Source organism: Nematolebias whitei, chromosome 2 (genome assembly GCF_014905685.2).
Source record: "Nematolebias whitei isolate Nwh7 chromosome 2, NemWhi1, whole genome shotgun sequence".
NCBI lineage: Eukaryota > Metazoa > Chordata > Actinopteri > Cyprinodontiformes > Rivulidae > Nematolebias > Nematolebias whitei.
Window position 1 is genome coordinate 38456596 of NC_056499.1, and position 16617 is coordinate 38473212.

The 16617-nt window shown below is 41.8% G+C and overlaps 1 protein-coding gene across 1 annotated transcript in view; it reads left to right on the top strand.

Annotated features, from left to right (window-relative positions):
- Positions 1 to 16617, top strand: part of LOC119424126 (GRAM domain-containing protein 2A-like) — a 975280-nt gene that overhangs the window by 923562 nt on the left and 35101 nt on the right. Inside the window, 1 exon segment of the mRNA XM_037691597.1 lies at positions 13475 to 13579. Coding sequence (XP_037547525.1) covers positions 13485 to 13579 — 95 coding nt within the window. The 5' untranslated portion in view covers positions 13475 to 13484.

A 16617-nucleotide genomic window follows, 5' to 3' on the forward strand; every position in this document is an offset into this window, starting at 1 on the left:
ATTCCCCTGGAGGAGCTGGACCAAGTGGCTGAGGAGAGGGAAGTCTGACCCTCCCTACTTAGGCTGCTACCCCCGCGACCCAATCCCGGATAAGCAGAAGAGAATGGATGGATGGATGATTACATAAATAATTTTAGATGGGTTAGTAATTTTATCATCACATCTCTGACTGGAGAATGTTTATCCTGCAGGACTTTCCAGATACTTTGGACTGCTCCATCCCTGAGGTCACAGATGCCATCACACCTGAAGAACGAGAGGAAGTGAAGGTTTCAGGTCAGTCCTGCTTTGTGTATTTTTTTAAGATGTGGGTAACTGAAAATGTAATGTTCTTATTGGGTCAGTAAGTTATGTCTCGACTCTTTCTGTCAAACTTAGCCCATCCCAAAGCAGTTTCCAGCACATCCAGAAAGTATTCACAGCGCTGCACGTTCTCCACTTTTTATGTTACAGCCTTATTCCAAATTGTATTAAATTAATCTCTTTCCTCAAAACTCTACACATTATATATCCCACTATGACAATGTGAAATACATTTTTTTTTTAGATTTTTGCAAATTTATTAGAAATAGAAAACTTAAGAAGTCATATTTACGCAAGTATTCACAGCCTTGGCCATGAAGCTCCAATCTGAGCTCAGATGCTGTTTCCACTGATCAATTTGAGATGTTTCTACAAGGTAAATGGAGTGTACCTGTGGTAAATGCAGTTGATTTGAAAGGTACACACCTGTCTAGATGAGGTCCCATGGTTGACGGTGCATGTCAGAGCAAACACCAAGCGTGAAGTCAAAGGAATTGTCTGCAGACCTCCGAGACAGGATTGGCTTGAGGCACAAATCTGGGGAAGGAAACAGAAAAATTTCTGCTGCTTTGAAAGTCCCAATGAGCGCAGTGGTCTCCATCATAGGAGAAGTTTGGAACCACCAGGACTCTTCTTAGAGCTGGCTGGCTGTCTAAACTGAGCGATCAGGGGAGAAGGGCCTTAGTCAGGGAGGTGACCAAGAACTCGATGGTCACTCGAAAACCACTCCTTAATAAAAGTCCAAGATGGCTGCCACCACATATATATGTAAATCATCCATCCGTCCATTATCTTTACCCGCTTCTTTCTTTTTCGGGTCACAGGGGTCACTGGTGCCTATGTCCAGCAGTCACTGTGCGTGAGGCGGGGGCCCTGGACAGGTCGCATAGACATAATTACGTATGTATGTCTGTGTGTAAATAGTCTTCCTCAATCAGTTCAGGAAACTATACTTTCTAGTTATTATATTGCTTAAAAATATAGTTTCCTCAAAAGAGGTGGTGCCCAGTGGTTGCTCAGAGATCTGTGGGGGCGATGGCCATCATTGACCACCCAGGCTCCCCACATGGGGGGAACCAAATTGCTTCCTACACTCACCAGGATCTGTCACTGCGCTGCCTCGAACTAGGAAAAAAACAAGACTACCTCCTACCCACCATAAAGCTATATAAAACCAGTATGTGCTGCCCATCCCACCCATTGTTTACTTTTGTGACAATGTGGAGAAGCCAAGATGGCGTCCAAAACAGGCAACTGCAGCCCAATGACGTTTAACAGTAAACCAAACTATATCTCTGTCACACTTTATTTTAAATATTTTTACAATGACGACATATCCATAATGTTAAATTCATACAACAATCATGTAAAACAGCTAGATATTATAAAATTAAAATATGTTTGGTTTAACTAATGACGATCTAAACTAGACCCGAAGTGATTTCAACTGGTTCATGAATTTGTAACTTTTAACTTGTAATACAAGTAGGCACTGACAATAGCAGTGATCAGTGTCTAATCTATACCTACGCTTAAAAATACATTTTCTTTTTTTCTTTTTTTTTTAGCTTCACTTCTGTTCGGATCATAATGACATCAAGGTAAATAAGATCAAATCTGCTTACTTGAGAAAGGACACACGGTGTTTTCCCTCTTCTGTTACTAACAGCCGTAGCGCACACAGATTTCTGGCATTTTTACATTTTTATATGCATTCTAATATCATATTATGGATATTTGTATATTATTTTAGACATTTTTATATAGTCGGTCCTTACTCAGGACAAAACACAAAGTGCAGATGTTTGACCATTTTGGTAATGGCCGCCATAGCTCCAGTGAATCAAGAGGACACAGAGTTCCCTCTAGTGTTTTATATAACTTTATGCTACTAATTTGAATATCTTCTTCCAAAAACATTCAGGTTTATTTGCATTCCCTGTTCAGTTCCTGTCCAGAAAAACACTGATCTTAAAAAAAAAACAACGTTTACTATTCAAAGGCCTCTGTGAAGGGGGACACTGGTGGTAACACGTTAATTTTCTAGATATAATCAATCTTCAAGTTTGATGACCATCGATTTCTCATTAAATATGAAAATTAAAGGGTTACAACCAGTGGTGGCTAGTGGATTTTTGTCCTAGGGGGCCTATACACACAACACACACACACACACACACATATATGTATATATGTATATATATATATATATATATATATATATATATATATATATATATATATATACACTTTTGCCACATTTCAGGCTTCAAACATAAAGATATAAAATTTTAATTTCTTGCGAAGAATCAACAAGTGGGACACAATCGTGAAGTGGAATGAAATTTATTGGATGTGTCAAACTTTTTTAACAAATAAAAAACTGAAAAGTGGGGCGTGCAATATTATTGGGCCCCTTTACTTTCAGTGCAGCAAACTCACTCCAGAAGTTCAGTGAGGATCTATGAATGATCCAATGTTGTCCCAAATGACTGATGATGATAAATAGAATCCACCTGTGTGTAATCAAGTCTCTGTATAAATGCACCTGCTCTGTGATAGTCTCAGGGTTCTGTTCAAAGCAGAGAGAGCATCATGAAGACCAAGGAACACACCAGGCAGGTCCGAGATACTGTTGTGGAGAAGTTTAAAGCCGGATTTGGATACAAAAAGATTTCCCAAGCTTTAAACATCCCAAGGAGCACTGTGCAAGCAATCATATTGAAATGGAAGGAGTATCAGACCACTGCAAATCTACCAAGACCCGGCCGTCCCTCTAAACTTTCATCTGGAACAAGGAGAAGACTGATCAGAGATGCAGCCAAGAGGCCCATGATCACTCTGGATGAACTGCAGAGATCTGCAGCTGAGGTGGGAGAGTCTGTCCATAGGACAACAATCAGTCGGACACTGCACAAATCTGGCCTTTATGGAAGAGCGGCAAGAAGAAAGCCATTTCTCAAAGATATCCATAAAAAGAGTTGTTTAAAGTTTGACAGAAGCACCTGGGAGACACCAAACATGTGGAAGAAGGTGCTCTGGTCACATGAAACCAAAATCAAACTGTTTGGCCACAATGCAAAACGATATGTTTGGCGTAAAAGCAACACAGCTCATCACCCTGAACACACCATCCCCACTGCCAAACATGGTGGTGGCAGCATCATGGTTTGGGCCTGCTTTTCATCAGCAGGGACAGGGAAGATGGTCAGAATTGATGGGAAGATGGATGGGGCCAAATACAGGAGCATTCTGGAAGAAAACCTGTTTGAGTCTGCAAGAGACCTGAGACTGGGACAGAGATTCATCTTCCAACAAGACAATGATCCAAAACATAAAGACACATCTACAATGGAATGGTTCACAAAGAAAAGTATCCAGGTGTTGGAATGGCCAAGTCAAAGTCCAGACCTGAATCCAATCGAGAATCTGTGAAAAGAGCTGAAGACTGCTGTTCACAAACGCTCTCCATCCAACCTCACTGAGCTCGAGCTGTTTTACAGGAAGAATGGGCAAGAATTTCAGTGTCTCCATGTTCAAAACTGATGGAGACAAACCCCAAGAGACTTGCAGCTGGAACTGCAGCAAAAGGCGGCGCTACAAAGTATTAACGCAAGGGGGCCCAATAATATTGCACGCCACACTTTTCAGTTTTTTATTTGTTAAAAAAGTTTGACACATCCAATAAATTTCATTCCACTTCACGATTGTGTCCCACTTGTTGTTGATTCTTCACAAAAAATTAAAATTTTATATCTTTATGTTTGAAGCCTGAAATGTGGCAAAAGGTTGAAAAGTTCAAGGGGGCTGAATACTTTCGCAAGGCACTGTATATAGGTCCTAGTCTTTTTAACAAACAGGCCACAGTCCGTGAGGATCCACAACTTCTCTTCCTCCACCATAACCCTCAGCACTGGTGAACATAGGAGGATCTGCGGTGGAAGTGGTCTCAATCTACAAGCACTTGGGTGTGCACCTGAATGACAACCTCAGTTGGGGCAGCACCACCACCAGCCTGATCAAGAACGCTCATCAGAGACTCTACTTCCTCAGGCAGCTGAGACGAGCTGGTCTGTGAAGCTCAGTCCTCTCCTCCTTCTACAGGTGTGCAGTGGAGAGCATCCTGTGCTCCAACATCAACGTGTGGCATGGAGGCTGCACAGCTGCAGAAAGAAAAGCTTTGCAGAGAGTGGTGAAGGCTGCACAGAAGTCTGTTGGAGTCAGTCTCCCCACCATCACAGACATCTACACCTCCAGATGCAGGAAGAGGACCACCTGCATCATGAAGGACCCCACTCACCCAGCACACACACTTTTTGCCCTGCTCCCCCCAGGCAGGAGGTTAAGGAGCATTAAGTGTAGAACCACTAGACTGAGGAACAGCTTCTACCCTGAAGCTGTTAAGACTCATGAATCTCTAACCAGAATAATCACTGTGAAAAATCACATCATGTTGCTGCTGATCCGTTTCATGTTGCTGCTGATTCGTTTCATGTTGATGTGTTCATGCATGCACATCTTCTCACACAGACTCATGTTCATGCTGCTGTTCAGCATAGTTTTTGTACTATTAGTGCTTAGCGTATTTTTAGTTAACGTTTTTCTTAGTTCTTACCTTAGATCTTATTAATGATTTTCTTTTACAGTTGATACTTTTGTTGGATGTAACTGGGACCCTGTGTACATAATTTCATTCCACCACATGTGGTACGTTTGACAAATAAAGAAACTCTGACTCTCTGACTCTGATATACACACACATTCGCACACATAAAGGCTGAATGCAGTCAACAAAGACATTGATTTTCTACCATAATGTGGTCAGGTGGTAGCTCGCCATCAGTTGTAGAACGTTGTTAACGGGTGAAAATAAAACCTAACCTAAAAGGTCAAAACATAAGTACATAATCAAATAAATTAAATTAACTTTAGCTTAAATGGTTTGTAACTATTATAAAAAAACAAACATGCATTCAATAAATGCTATATTTCATAAATATTTGACTTCATGATTCAATGAAGGCACATTTTCAAAATGTTTACTCAAAATCAATTAGCTTTAAGGCTAACAAAGGAATCAAACATTGAATTTTAAATAACAGTTGTGCAACAGGTTCAAAATATGTAGCTACCAGTATAATTTAATTCAACCCGAGCCAGTACTAAACGGTACAAAAACCACCATTGCCGCTGGATCGGTTTGTCAAAAAAACAAAACAAAACAAAAAAAGCATAAAATAGTTCAAATAAATTCAACCAAAGATGTCCTTTAATTACTAAAGGTATGGCCTTTCATCCAGCTTACTTATTGAGTAACTTTATAAACTTATTAAGTAAATACATGGTTGGGAAGATCATATTGACCGGGGTAAAAGGCTAGCCAAATTAACCGTTAGCTCTATGGCGCATTGTAAGTGCTGTGATTGTTGCTGCGGTGTTACTAACACACCCAACAGTATTTTAAAACAAAATGACAACTCACCGTCGAGTACATGATTGAATACTTTCAAATTTTACGGATTGTAAAACTCGCCAAAGTTTTTAAGCAACAGAGTCGCACACAGCCACAGTTAGCAGCAGCGCGACGTAGCAAGCAAGGGGTGCTCCGGTCCGGTGGTCTGTCAAATCTGGACAGAACTATCAGAACGCGGTCCGGATCCGGACCGAGTGACCTCTGGCTTAAAGCCTACCTGCAGCCAGCCTGGTTGTGAGTGTCATTGCACGATCTGTTCCCGGACACACACGCACAAAAAAAAAATGTTCGACTGGAAGCGCGATCGGTACCGTGCGTCCGGGCGCATGAGACTTGCGCCCTCAATCTTCCTATCTCTTGTAATGAAGGGAAGCTACTGCGCATGTACAAATTTTAATGGGCGTCTATGAGCAAAGATTCTTGCGCCCCCAGGGACCGGAAATACGTCACCAATCAGAGACGTTTTTTGAAGGAAAAAAACTCATTGTTTACTATAAAATATTTATCTTACACAACAAAAATATATACATATATTTCAAAAATAGTTTTATTTTATTATTTCATTTTTATTTAATTTTTTAAAGTCTTCAATGTAATACGAGTCATGTGGTTTGAGTGGGTGGGTGGCGCCCTAGCGCCCTCTATTGACGAGCCGCCACTGGTCTCTTTACAGGGCTCTGGTTACAACTATACAACAAAAGGACATTTACAAAGGATTAATTAATGCTTTATTAAAAGGTTACTTGTAAGTTGTAAACACTTTGTAACATGAATAACCATTGTACTACACTGTTCAAACGCCAGCACGGACTCACTCGTTGGACAAATCAAGTGTTGTGTTTTTATTTTTATTAAATAAAAGGTAAGATTTTGTTCTAGTTATTTATCGTACATTTTAAACTAAATTTAAATTTAAAGCCAAAACAAACTTTACAAATGCTAAAGTGTGTTTAACATTTATGCAAATGCTTGACATTTAAAATCTAATTCCATAGAACATGCGTAATGACTGCACCAAGTGCTTATTAATGGTTTATTAAGTGTTTCTTACACCTTAATAACTTAAGTAGTTACTATTTATTGGTCGTCTATAAGGCTCTCCTTGTTGTATTTTATTTTGCACATCTGTCCTGTAATGTGTGCGCCCAGCAGTAGCTCATAATGATCTGGTGTCTGTGAGGAGAAAATAGCCTCTTTAATCCCCAGCCCTCTCTGGGCTCAGAGGTGAGCTCAGCCCGCCTCCGCTCACTTGTCACGGCGTCACGGCCCAGCAGCACCGGCTGCTCCGGTCCCGCTCCTTCAGGCCGGGAACCAGCGTTTGGAGCCGCCTTGTTCGCTAAAACACTTTCAGTTGTTTCACCTGGAAATGCGGCTCCGACCCGAGGAGGTGAGAGGAGCTTCGAGGCGACAACACCGCGGAAAACGTCGCGACGGAAAGTGAGCAACAGGTAGGAGGAGGCATGAAGCTGGCGAGGAGCACGGAGCGACTTCCGGCTGGGGTTTCAAAATAAAAGGCGCCCCCAGGCGAAGCGTCCGCGTTGAGTGAGAAAATTAGTGAAATAACTTTCATAAAACGCATGTTTGAATGGTAAATATTGACTCGTAGATTAAATTTAATGTTTTATCGATTCTCATTAATGATAATGCATGCCATCATTTTGTGAAAAGCATTTATTTTCAAAAAGTCGACTTAAAGACAGTATTGATGGATTAACTAGTAACTATGTTTTTATGGCGGAACGTTTTTACACTTTTATTTTGAAGCGCTTATTCCGGTGTTAATAGTGTATTAACTTGATGAACTTCACAGTTTCTGATTTTATTCAGTGTTGATTTGAAAAGTCCTTCAAATGTTGTTGTTCAGGAATAAGCACGTGTTTGATTTTAAAGGTTATTTACGGTATAAAACATGATTATTGTTTTCTCAGGGTTGCATTCAGACATTTAGGGGGTCAGTGCACTGTCAACAAAATGACTTCTTTTCACCACTTTTGACTTTTAAAGCAACTCCTTAATATCAAAAAGGTTGTTTTAGTAAATTAACCTTTTTTTATCATTTCCCTTCCTCCTCAAATCAGATGAAACTATAAACAGTACTTATTGTGCTTCTTGTAATCTTCAGGAAGATGAACGTTTTGAGCCGTGTGCCGCCTTAAAACACACCTCTGTCATCAAAGAGTGTTTTGAGGTCCTTGCACAATGGAGAGGTTATTTCAGGAGGCCTCACACGGTGCAGAGGGTATGTCAGGGTCCAAAGGCTGGGCTCCTGTTGTACTTTCACAGACTGTTTTTCTGCACAATACAAGAACTAATAAAGTTAATATGCAACAGTTATAAAAACAAAGGAACAAACTGCAGGGAAGACTGACACAAGAGGAGACAGGACCAATAGATGCAGCAAACCGTGGACAAACATGGCAAACGTATCTGCATTCATTTTTATTTTGTGAGCCACTGCAAGTGTTTTTGGTTTCAGGCAAGAGGAACTTCCTGCAAACTGCTCGTAAGAATCCCCTTCTCCTTCAACCTGATATAAACAGTTTACTGCTGCCGAGTCGCTTCGACTCACCGAGCTGCTGCAATCCCAGCGGTTTGTTTCTATGTAAACACTTTGGATTAAACTCAAGTAAAAACAGCAACAAAAAAAAAAAAAAACCCGTCAGAGTTGACTGTAAACCGATGGTGTCATGCACTGCTGCTGCTGTGGACGTACAGGTGGAGTGTTCGAGGAAACCTGCTCCTCGTCCTGCACTTCAGATTGCAGAGCCTTAAAATCATTTGCATAAAACAACATGGACTACTTTTGTTGCTGAAGGCGGTGGGGAAATGAGCGTGGGGAGGGTGCAGGTGGGGAGGGGCGGTGGTTAGGTGCAGCTGTTCTACGACTCTGACGAACAGCCTTAACGAGATTAGTTTATTGGGTTGGATGTCTTGTGACTGCGCAAAGTGCTCGTCTCCAGGGACGAAGGAGGACTGGATGGATGCATGGGGATGTAGATGGATGGATACAGATAGATAGACAGATGGTAGATAGATTATCTTCTGACAGTTGCATGCCTCTGGTTGTGTTTCAGACCAGAGATGACTGTTTCACGGACTGAATGGGTAAAATAATCCATCCCAGGCACTTCTCACTGTGTGTAACTTCACCGGCAGGCTGACGCTGGAAGGCTCTGATTCCCACATTTTGCTGGAATTCCTGAGAAGCGGCCTCTTTTCCTCCTGGTAACTCGAGCTGGTAATGTTGAACTCTGTGAGCAGCATGCTAATGATCAGCGTCCGATGACTGAGAGGAAATCACAGATTAGGGTCTAGATGAGTCTACTTTGTGGGTTAGACTGCTTGATTTTTACGAGATAAAGCTTTAAGTTAAATGAGCTGTAGCTTGCGTCTCTGACTGTGGGTGTTTCTGTGTCTAAGCTTGTGTTGAGTTTACCGAAGAGCTCAAGTTTGGCATCAGGACAGCCCCAGGTGTCAGGTGAAGCTGTGGTTCCCAAAGTCCACCTCAGGACTTTGTACCATAAGAACAAACTTCATTGTGTTCGTTGTGTTCAGGTCTCTCTTGTAAATGAGTCCCTGAGGCTCAATGGGATTAACCTGTCTAAATAAAGGTTGAATGAATGTTGTATGTTTACATAAAATGACAGCTATAGTACGAACAATTTCTACCAACTTGAAGCTTAATTATCACTTGCTGTCAAAAGGTGAAGACAATGTTTTTACACGTGTCTGTGTGTGTTTGTGATGAAACCGAAGGTGCTCGTTGGATAGTCATCTACAAAATAACTGACTTTAGGTGTCAATTCAAGATGGCTGCCACAGCTATTCACTATTAGTCAACACAACAATGGAGGTGGAGGCCTCCGTGTCCAACTGTCCCCCTCTTACCATGTTGTTATTGTTAGTATCGCTCAGCCCTCTGCGAATAGCAAGCAGCCATCAGAGCACTAGCGATCAGTCGTTAGGCTGATGGTCCTCCATCATGCGAACAGCTGGTTCTGGGTGTAAACTGGTTGATTCACTGCTGGTTATGAGACTGAGTTTACTGCAGCTCCTCAGACTGACAAAGTCTTTTTGGATAAAAGACGAAACGTTTCGACAATTTTATTTTTATTTGTTGCATCCATCCAGAGGACCTGACTGAACTTTGTGAACCAACACAACAATGAGCTGAACTCTGCTGTGGTGGTCGGTGAGAGTCATCCACTCTGAGCGCAGTCTCTCATGAGATTGAGGACATCGTTTTTCATTTTTGATGAAAACGCCGTCATCTCTCAGCACGAGAGTCTTAGTGGTAGGAAGGCGCCGGGCGTTCTTTCAGCGACTGTAGTACCTTGACAGTTTTTATGCTGTGATGCGTTCACAAACACTTCTGAAAATCCGAAAGCACGCTGCGTTTACTGTGCTTTCACAGAATAATCTGTGAAATGTTTATATTAATCTGACAGAAATTAAGAACAGAACAACAGCCTGTCCTCTCTGATGCATCACACTTTTATTATTAGTGTGAAAGCAGCTGAGCTAATACTTGTAGACTACTTCTTTACAACATGTACGCACACTGACTTAAACGCAAGATACTTTATTTACTGTGTTTTCCTTTAAAAACGGATTATTTTGTACTTTTGTAAAATTTGGTGGAGGAGGATGACTCGCTGTGGGAACCACTGAAAAGAGAAAAGCTGAAAGTCGGACAGATTGTAGATCATGAGAATGACCTTGAGATGATCTCCAGAAACTCGTTGTGATGAAGATGATCGCGGGCAGAGTGTTTTAGGAGATGAAGCCAGTGTTCATGAACGGAGGCAGAAAAGCTGTCGCTATGTTTAAATGGCTTATCGACAATGTTTGCTTGAACCAGTCGTAGTCGGGGTCACTGTTTTATTTAGCAAGCTGAACCTTTGACTTGACTTGAGCTGATTGTCTGAACTGGAATAAATGTAGGGCGGCACGGTGGCTCAGTTGGTAGAGCTGACGCCTCTTAGTGATAAGGTCGCTGGTTCAAATCCCGGCCGGTGGCCATTCAGGGTGGAGTTTGCATGTTCTCTCCGTGCTACGTGGGTTTTCTTCAGGTACTCCAGTTTCCTCCCACAGACCAAAAACATGCATGTTAGGCTGATTGGTAACTCTAAATTGTCTCTAGGGTTGTTTGTCTCTATGTGTCTCTGTGATGGACTGGAGACCTGTCCCAGGTGTCCCCCGCCTCTCGAACAGTGATTACTGGACATGGACACCAGTGACCCCCACAACCTGAAAGAAAAGAGTGGGTAAAGATAATGGATGGATGGAAATGAATGTAAATTAGCTAAAGGTAATATTTTGCCAGCGCCTTCAGAATCCCTGAAACTGGACTTGAGGTGAGGAGACCCTCCAGTTCCCACCCTTATCTTTGACAGTGGGACGTTCACGTCTCATTTAACCCTCTGGGACCACAGATAAGCAGTCAGATCTCTTTCCCAGCATCAGAAACCCCCCTGTTGTTTGAACAGGTCAGCGGCTGACGTAAGGCTTCTGGCCAATTAGAGATAATACACTGGAAAGTGCACACAGGTGCCTCTTTCCATCAGCACCTGTAATTACACTGGAGCAGGTGGCAACAACGTCCCCTCACCCCAGAGGCCGGCGCAGCTCAGGGTGTGCAGGTTAGAACGGCAGGAACAAAAGACCTCACGTGGAGATGAATGAAATGAGCATTTGATTAACGGCTGTCTTTTGTCGCAGACGACGACTGCTAACCTCGCTCTCCGGCTCGCTGCAAGCTGGTTGCAGCTTTCCACGTTGAGCTGCATGCAAAACAAACTCGCCGAGCCCTTCAAGAGAGCTGAGCCTCGTAATCCATCACAGAAAACACAAAGCTGGGATTTGGCTCTTTTTTGTTTTAGTTAGCGTAAATCGCTTGTTTATCTCTGTCTGTTTCATACTCTGCTGAACTCGTGAGAACATATTTGTTTGTGCATCTTTACGATTTATTGTTCTATTTTTTTCTTCCCCTCTTCTTTTTTTTTTGTAAACCTGCAGAGTTTGTGTTTTTAGAGGATTATGCTGAGACGTCTAAAGTGTTTTTATTGTGAGAACACTCATGAAGCATTCTCACTATTGTCATCCATTTTTCTTCCGTATGTTTTTCTGCGTGTTTCTCGTCCAGCAGTTTTCAAGCTATTTCAACAATTCATAAATCAAAACGTTCAGCTCTTCCAGGATAAGGGTGCTATGACTTTTGGTATTGGTACAACTTTAGCTTTTTGAAATATTTAGCCTTTTCTGACACTTTTTTCTCACTGAAAATGAATTGAGCTCATCCTTCAAATCTTTAGATCTGTTTACAAACTTCTACTGCTGCTTTCATATTTTGTTCTGGTTCAGCTTCCTTGTCCAAATTTAAATGTTTTTTTCAGCTACCTTCAGCTAATTTCAGCTGTTTTGTGCTCCTTTCAGCTTTATCCTGCTAACTACAACGTTTTTGTGTTTCTTCTAACTTGTTTCTGCTAATTTCAGCTTGTTATGCTATTTCAGCTAATATTTAGCTTTTTATGTTAATTTTAGCTTTTTCAGCTAATTCCACATTTTTTGCACCGTTTCAGCTTTTTTCAGTATAATTAATCAAAAATGTGTTCTCTCCACTTCCTTCTGGTAATTTAAGCTTCTTTTTGCCTTTTTAGCTACTTTTCAGCTGTTTTTTCTTTTGCAAATTTGAGCTTTTTTCAGAAAATGTCCACTTTTTGTGCTCATTTCTGCTTCTTTCAGAGCATACGTGTTATTTCTGCTTTCTTCTGCTAATTTAAGCTTGTTCTAAAATTTCAGCAACTTTTTTTTTTTTAGCATTTTTTAGCTAATTTCAGCTGTTTTCAGATAAATTGAAGTTTTGGGACGGTGATTTCTGCTACTTTCAGCTTATTAACTTATTTCTGCTCATTTCAGCTTTTTTTTGATAGTTTCAGCATTTTTTTGCTACTATTTAGCTATTCAGCTACTATGCTAATTTTTTTTTGCCTTTTCATCTAATTCCACTCTTTTTTTTTTTAGCTCATTTCAGCTCTTTATGCTTCTTTCTGGTTGTTTAAGCTTCTTTTTTCCCCACTACCTTTTCAGCTACTTTTCATCTGGGTTTTTTATTGTTGCAAATTTAAGCTTTTTTAGTTAATTTCCTAATTTTTGTTCTCATTTCTGCTTATTTAAACCTAATACAGCAAATATTTGTTCTTTCGGCTTTCTTCTGCTAACTTAGGCCTGTTCTTCCATTTCAGCTACACATCTGCACGTTTTTAACAAATTTCAGCTGTTTTTATGCTAATTCTTCAGCAATAAGCATTCACACTTGATTTTTGCAGGAAATGCAATTTCTCTTTTTTTCCATCTCAGAGCAGCACATCAGCTCAGCCATCTGCACAATCTCTGAGGTGTTCTATTTAGTTTCGTAGGCATCTGTGTGAGAGTACACACTGACCCTGTTTCTGAAAGCACTGGAACAGAACTTTATTTTGCTAAGTGGATACTTTTAACGTCCTGCAAACACGCTGAATCAGACCTGCGCTGTTGCATCATGGCCGTGTTGATTTTTGAGACAGAGTCCACTTGTTTGCCCCACATATGCCAAACGCGCAGACGAAAAACAAACATTTTGAACGTGTGTGTGTGTGGAGCTGGAGCAGAGAGGTAGGTGCCCGCTGTTAATGTAGAGTTGTGTGTTTGTGTATCCAGGGCCAGGAGCATGACTGAGCAGCAGGAGCAGGGTGAAGTAACAGGCCTCCTCTCATCGCACGACCTGGAGCCCTCCAAAGACGACGACACGCACGGCCACTTCAGGCAAATCACACACACACACAACACGCCATCTGTATCCTGTGCACGGTCATGGGTCACAGCCTGGGGGAGATTTATTTTCACAGCTCTTATTTTGTTCTGTATTTGATGTCACACAATGGTCCGACATGCACACAAAGAGGCAGCAAACTGAGACTCACAAAGAATGTTTCTGTCTCCCCCTGTGAGGCCCTCAGAGGAGGTTTACTGTAAACGTTTGCACATCGTTGTGCATTAATCAGTCATAAATGATTTTATTACATTACAGCGTTTCTTCACAGGCTCCTCTCTGTCCCCAAACAGAGAGGAGCCTGTTATATAAGAGGGATTGGAGGCAGGAGTGATGGTAATCCTGGGGAATCTGTCCTGGATGGGACTGAGCGCTGAAGCGTGCTCCGTTAGTGAACTCTGAATGAGAGAGAATGAAACACATTGTGCGCTCGTCACTTTTGATCTTGCAGAGCTCAGTAAGGAGCGTTCATCCTGTACTTCTGTATGTGGGTCTGCACGGTGCTGCAGTGGTTGATGCTGGTGCCTCACAGTCAGCAGGTGCTTTTCTTTGTTTCCTCTCACTTATTTTATATGATTAATCCTACACTTTACAGCGTTGGCTTTTCAAATGAGATGTGGTCGTTAATGAGGAAGAGAAACTATTTAACGCCCCAAAATAAAAGGTGGGCGATGATGTTTTTGCATGCGTCTGTGTGTATCTGTTAGCAAAATTTCAATGAAACTTTCAGACTGCAGTTATTCGGTGTACATCTACAGCGGATTAACTTTGGAATCAACTCATTTCAAGACGGCTGATCGACTTTAGCCAACACAAAAATAGCTAAATCTCAGCCAGTTGTACAGATCTTGAGCTAAACTGGATGTGGTAGTAGCTTAGAGTCCTCCCTAAAACATACTTTAAATGTGAAAAGATCACTTGAAATGATGTGAGACTGCATGTCAGAATCAGCTTTGTCATTGCACCGAAGCGCAACAAAATGACAATTCAGTACAGCCTGTCCAAGAGAAACATCAACAGACATGGGGAGACGGAGGTGACTGAGGCCGCCGACCTCGAGAGGCGCGGCCTTTTTTCAGATAAGGAAAAAGAAACACAAGGGGGAGTGGAGGTGTAAAAAAAAAATCAAATCTCACTCTGTGTCCTAGACAGGACACTGTGAAAGTTGCAACAAAAATGGCCTCAGCACATGAAACAGCAACATACTGATGACATCATATGCATGAGGAGACCGACGAGGGAGTGGGTTGTCTGTGGAGACTAGCAGAAAGTTCCACAGTCCTGATAAAGATGGCACAGTGTCTTTCAGCCGGCTCAACTCTGACACAGAGCCCCAGATGTTCTCGGGAGCGGAGTGATGGGGGGGGGGAGTAGAGTTTCTCGTTCACATAAACAACCAGGAGAAGTTGAGATAGCTGCCAATTCAAGGCCGAGTGGAGAAGCCAAATTCAAATAACACACTTATTTTGGGTCAGGCAGCCTCTGCTTGAATTTCCATGTCTGCCTTCATAGTTCTGCTGGTACGTCTCACTGGCAATTACAAACAGCCAAATTTGTGGTCACACCACCGGACCGAGCTTGTAGCCTTCTCCAAGGTTGAGTTCTTCCCGCCAGTGAGTCCCAGGAGCTTCTCAGAAATCACTTCTCGCTTATGGCTCAGCTCATGCAACGTCTGAGTCTGAGAGCTTACTGCTCGGTACATTCCTTCATACAAGGCAGGCAGCCTAACAATTGCCAGAACCACTGCTGCCGTCTTTCGAATTTGTCGAAATGCCAGATTCCCGCCAACACCAAAAAGCAGAAATCCAGTTATCATGAATCTAATTATATAAGTGTCTTCTACTTCCTGAACGGACAATACAGACAGACACATCATCTTCCATTGGCCCCAGGAATCCATTGCTTTCAGCTGCGAGTGTGCCTTCAGGGCATGAGGGCTCTCCTTCACTCTGTCTTCTCGTTGAGAAAATTTTATCTATTGCGTTGAGGGACCAGCTGACCAGATCTATAATTTACTATTGTAGTGAGAGGCTTCAAAAGGAATTACAAGACAAAAAGCAAAGCAGGAGGGAGGCAGCAGGAGCAGGAGGGAAAATGGTCCGTCCTCGTCGAGAACAAGCAGGAAAAGCATGTGAAGTTATTTTCAAGATTTGACCAAAATGACTAACGCCATCATGTCTCAACATAAAATCAGTGCAGTTTAAAATTCTGCATGAAAGCAGCGGGTGATATGCCTTCCTTCAAACAGTTCCAGGTCCTTAACTTTGACTTTAACGATTTTCCTGCAGATTTACTGTATATATAAGCTGAAAGGAAAACATAAAGATGTGTCAAACCTTTCAACACAAACCTGTATTTTGACTTCAATGAAGACAAAAAAAAAAATCCCCATCAAGTTCTTCAAATATTCTGACCTCCAGATGAATTCAAAATGAAATGGTTGTTCATTAAAAACCTGCCAGTTCGAGCTCAAATTCAATGTTAAATGATAAATGGACTGCACTTATAGAACATCTTTCCATCACTCTACTCTCTACTCTGGAGCACTCTACTAGATCTGTACAAAGAATAATCAGAGTTTTATCACATTCATACTCTGATGGGACATATCGGAGGCAATGTTCACTGGCTTGCCTAGGGACACTTCAGCATGCGACTGCTGGTGGAATCGAACCCCCAACTCTCCAATTGAAGGACAGCGGCTCTAACCACTGTCACCCAATGCAGATAGATTAAAAAGCAACAAAACAAAATCGAAACAAAATCCTAAAATCTAAGTTAAGATGATACTCAGTCAAAGCATCAGTTAACGAACTGTCACTGCTCTTGTTTTCATTTCTCTCGTGGTTACAACACGTGTGATCCTGTACGTCTCTGTCGCAGTCAGTCCTGTCCTCTTCTGACTCTGACTCTGCTGCAGCACCGATGGGACGCGTCCACTTTCTAATTCTGGATTCAATTTGAGATTTTTTTTTTTTAAAGCTCATAATTAGTTTCATTATTCTGCCTCGCAGCCAAGGGCGCTGTGATT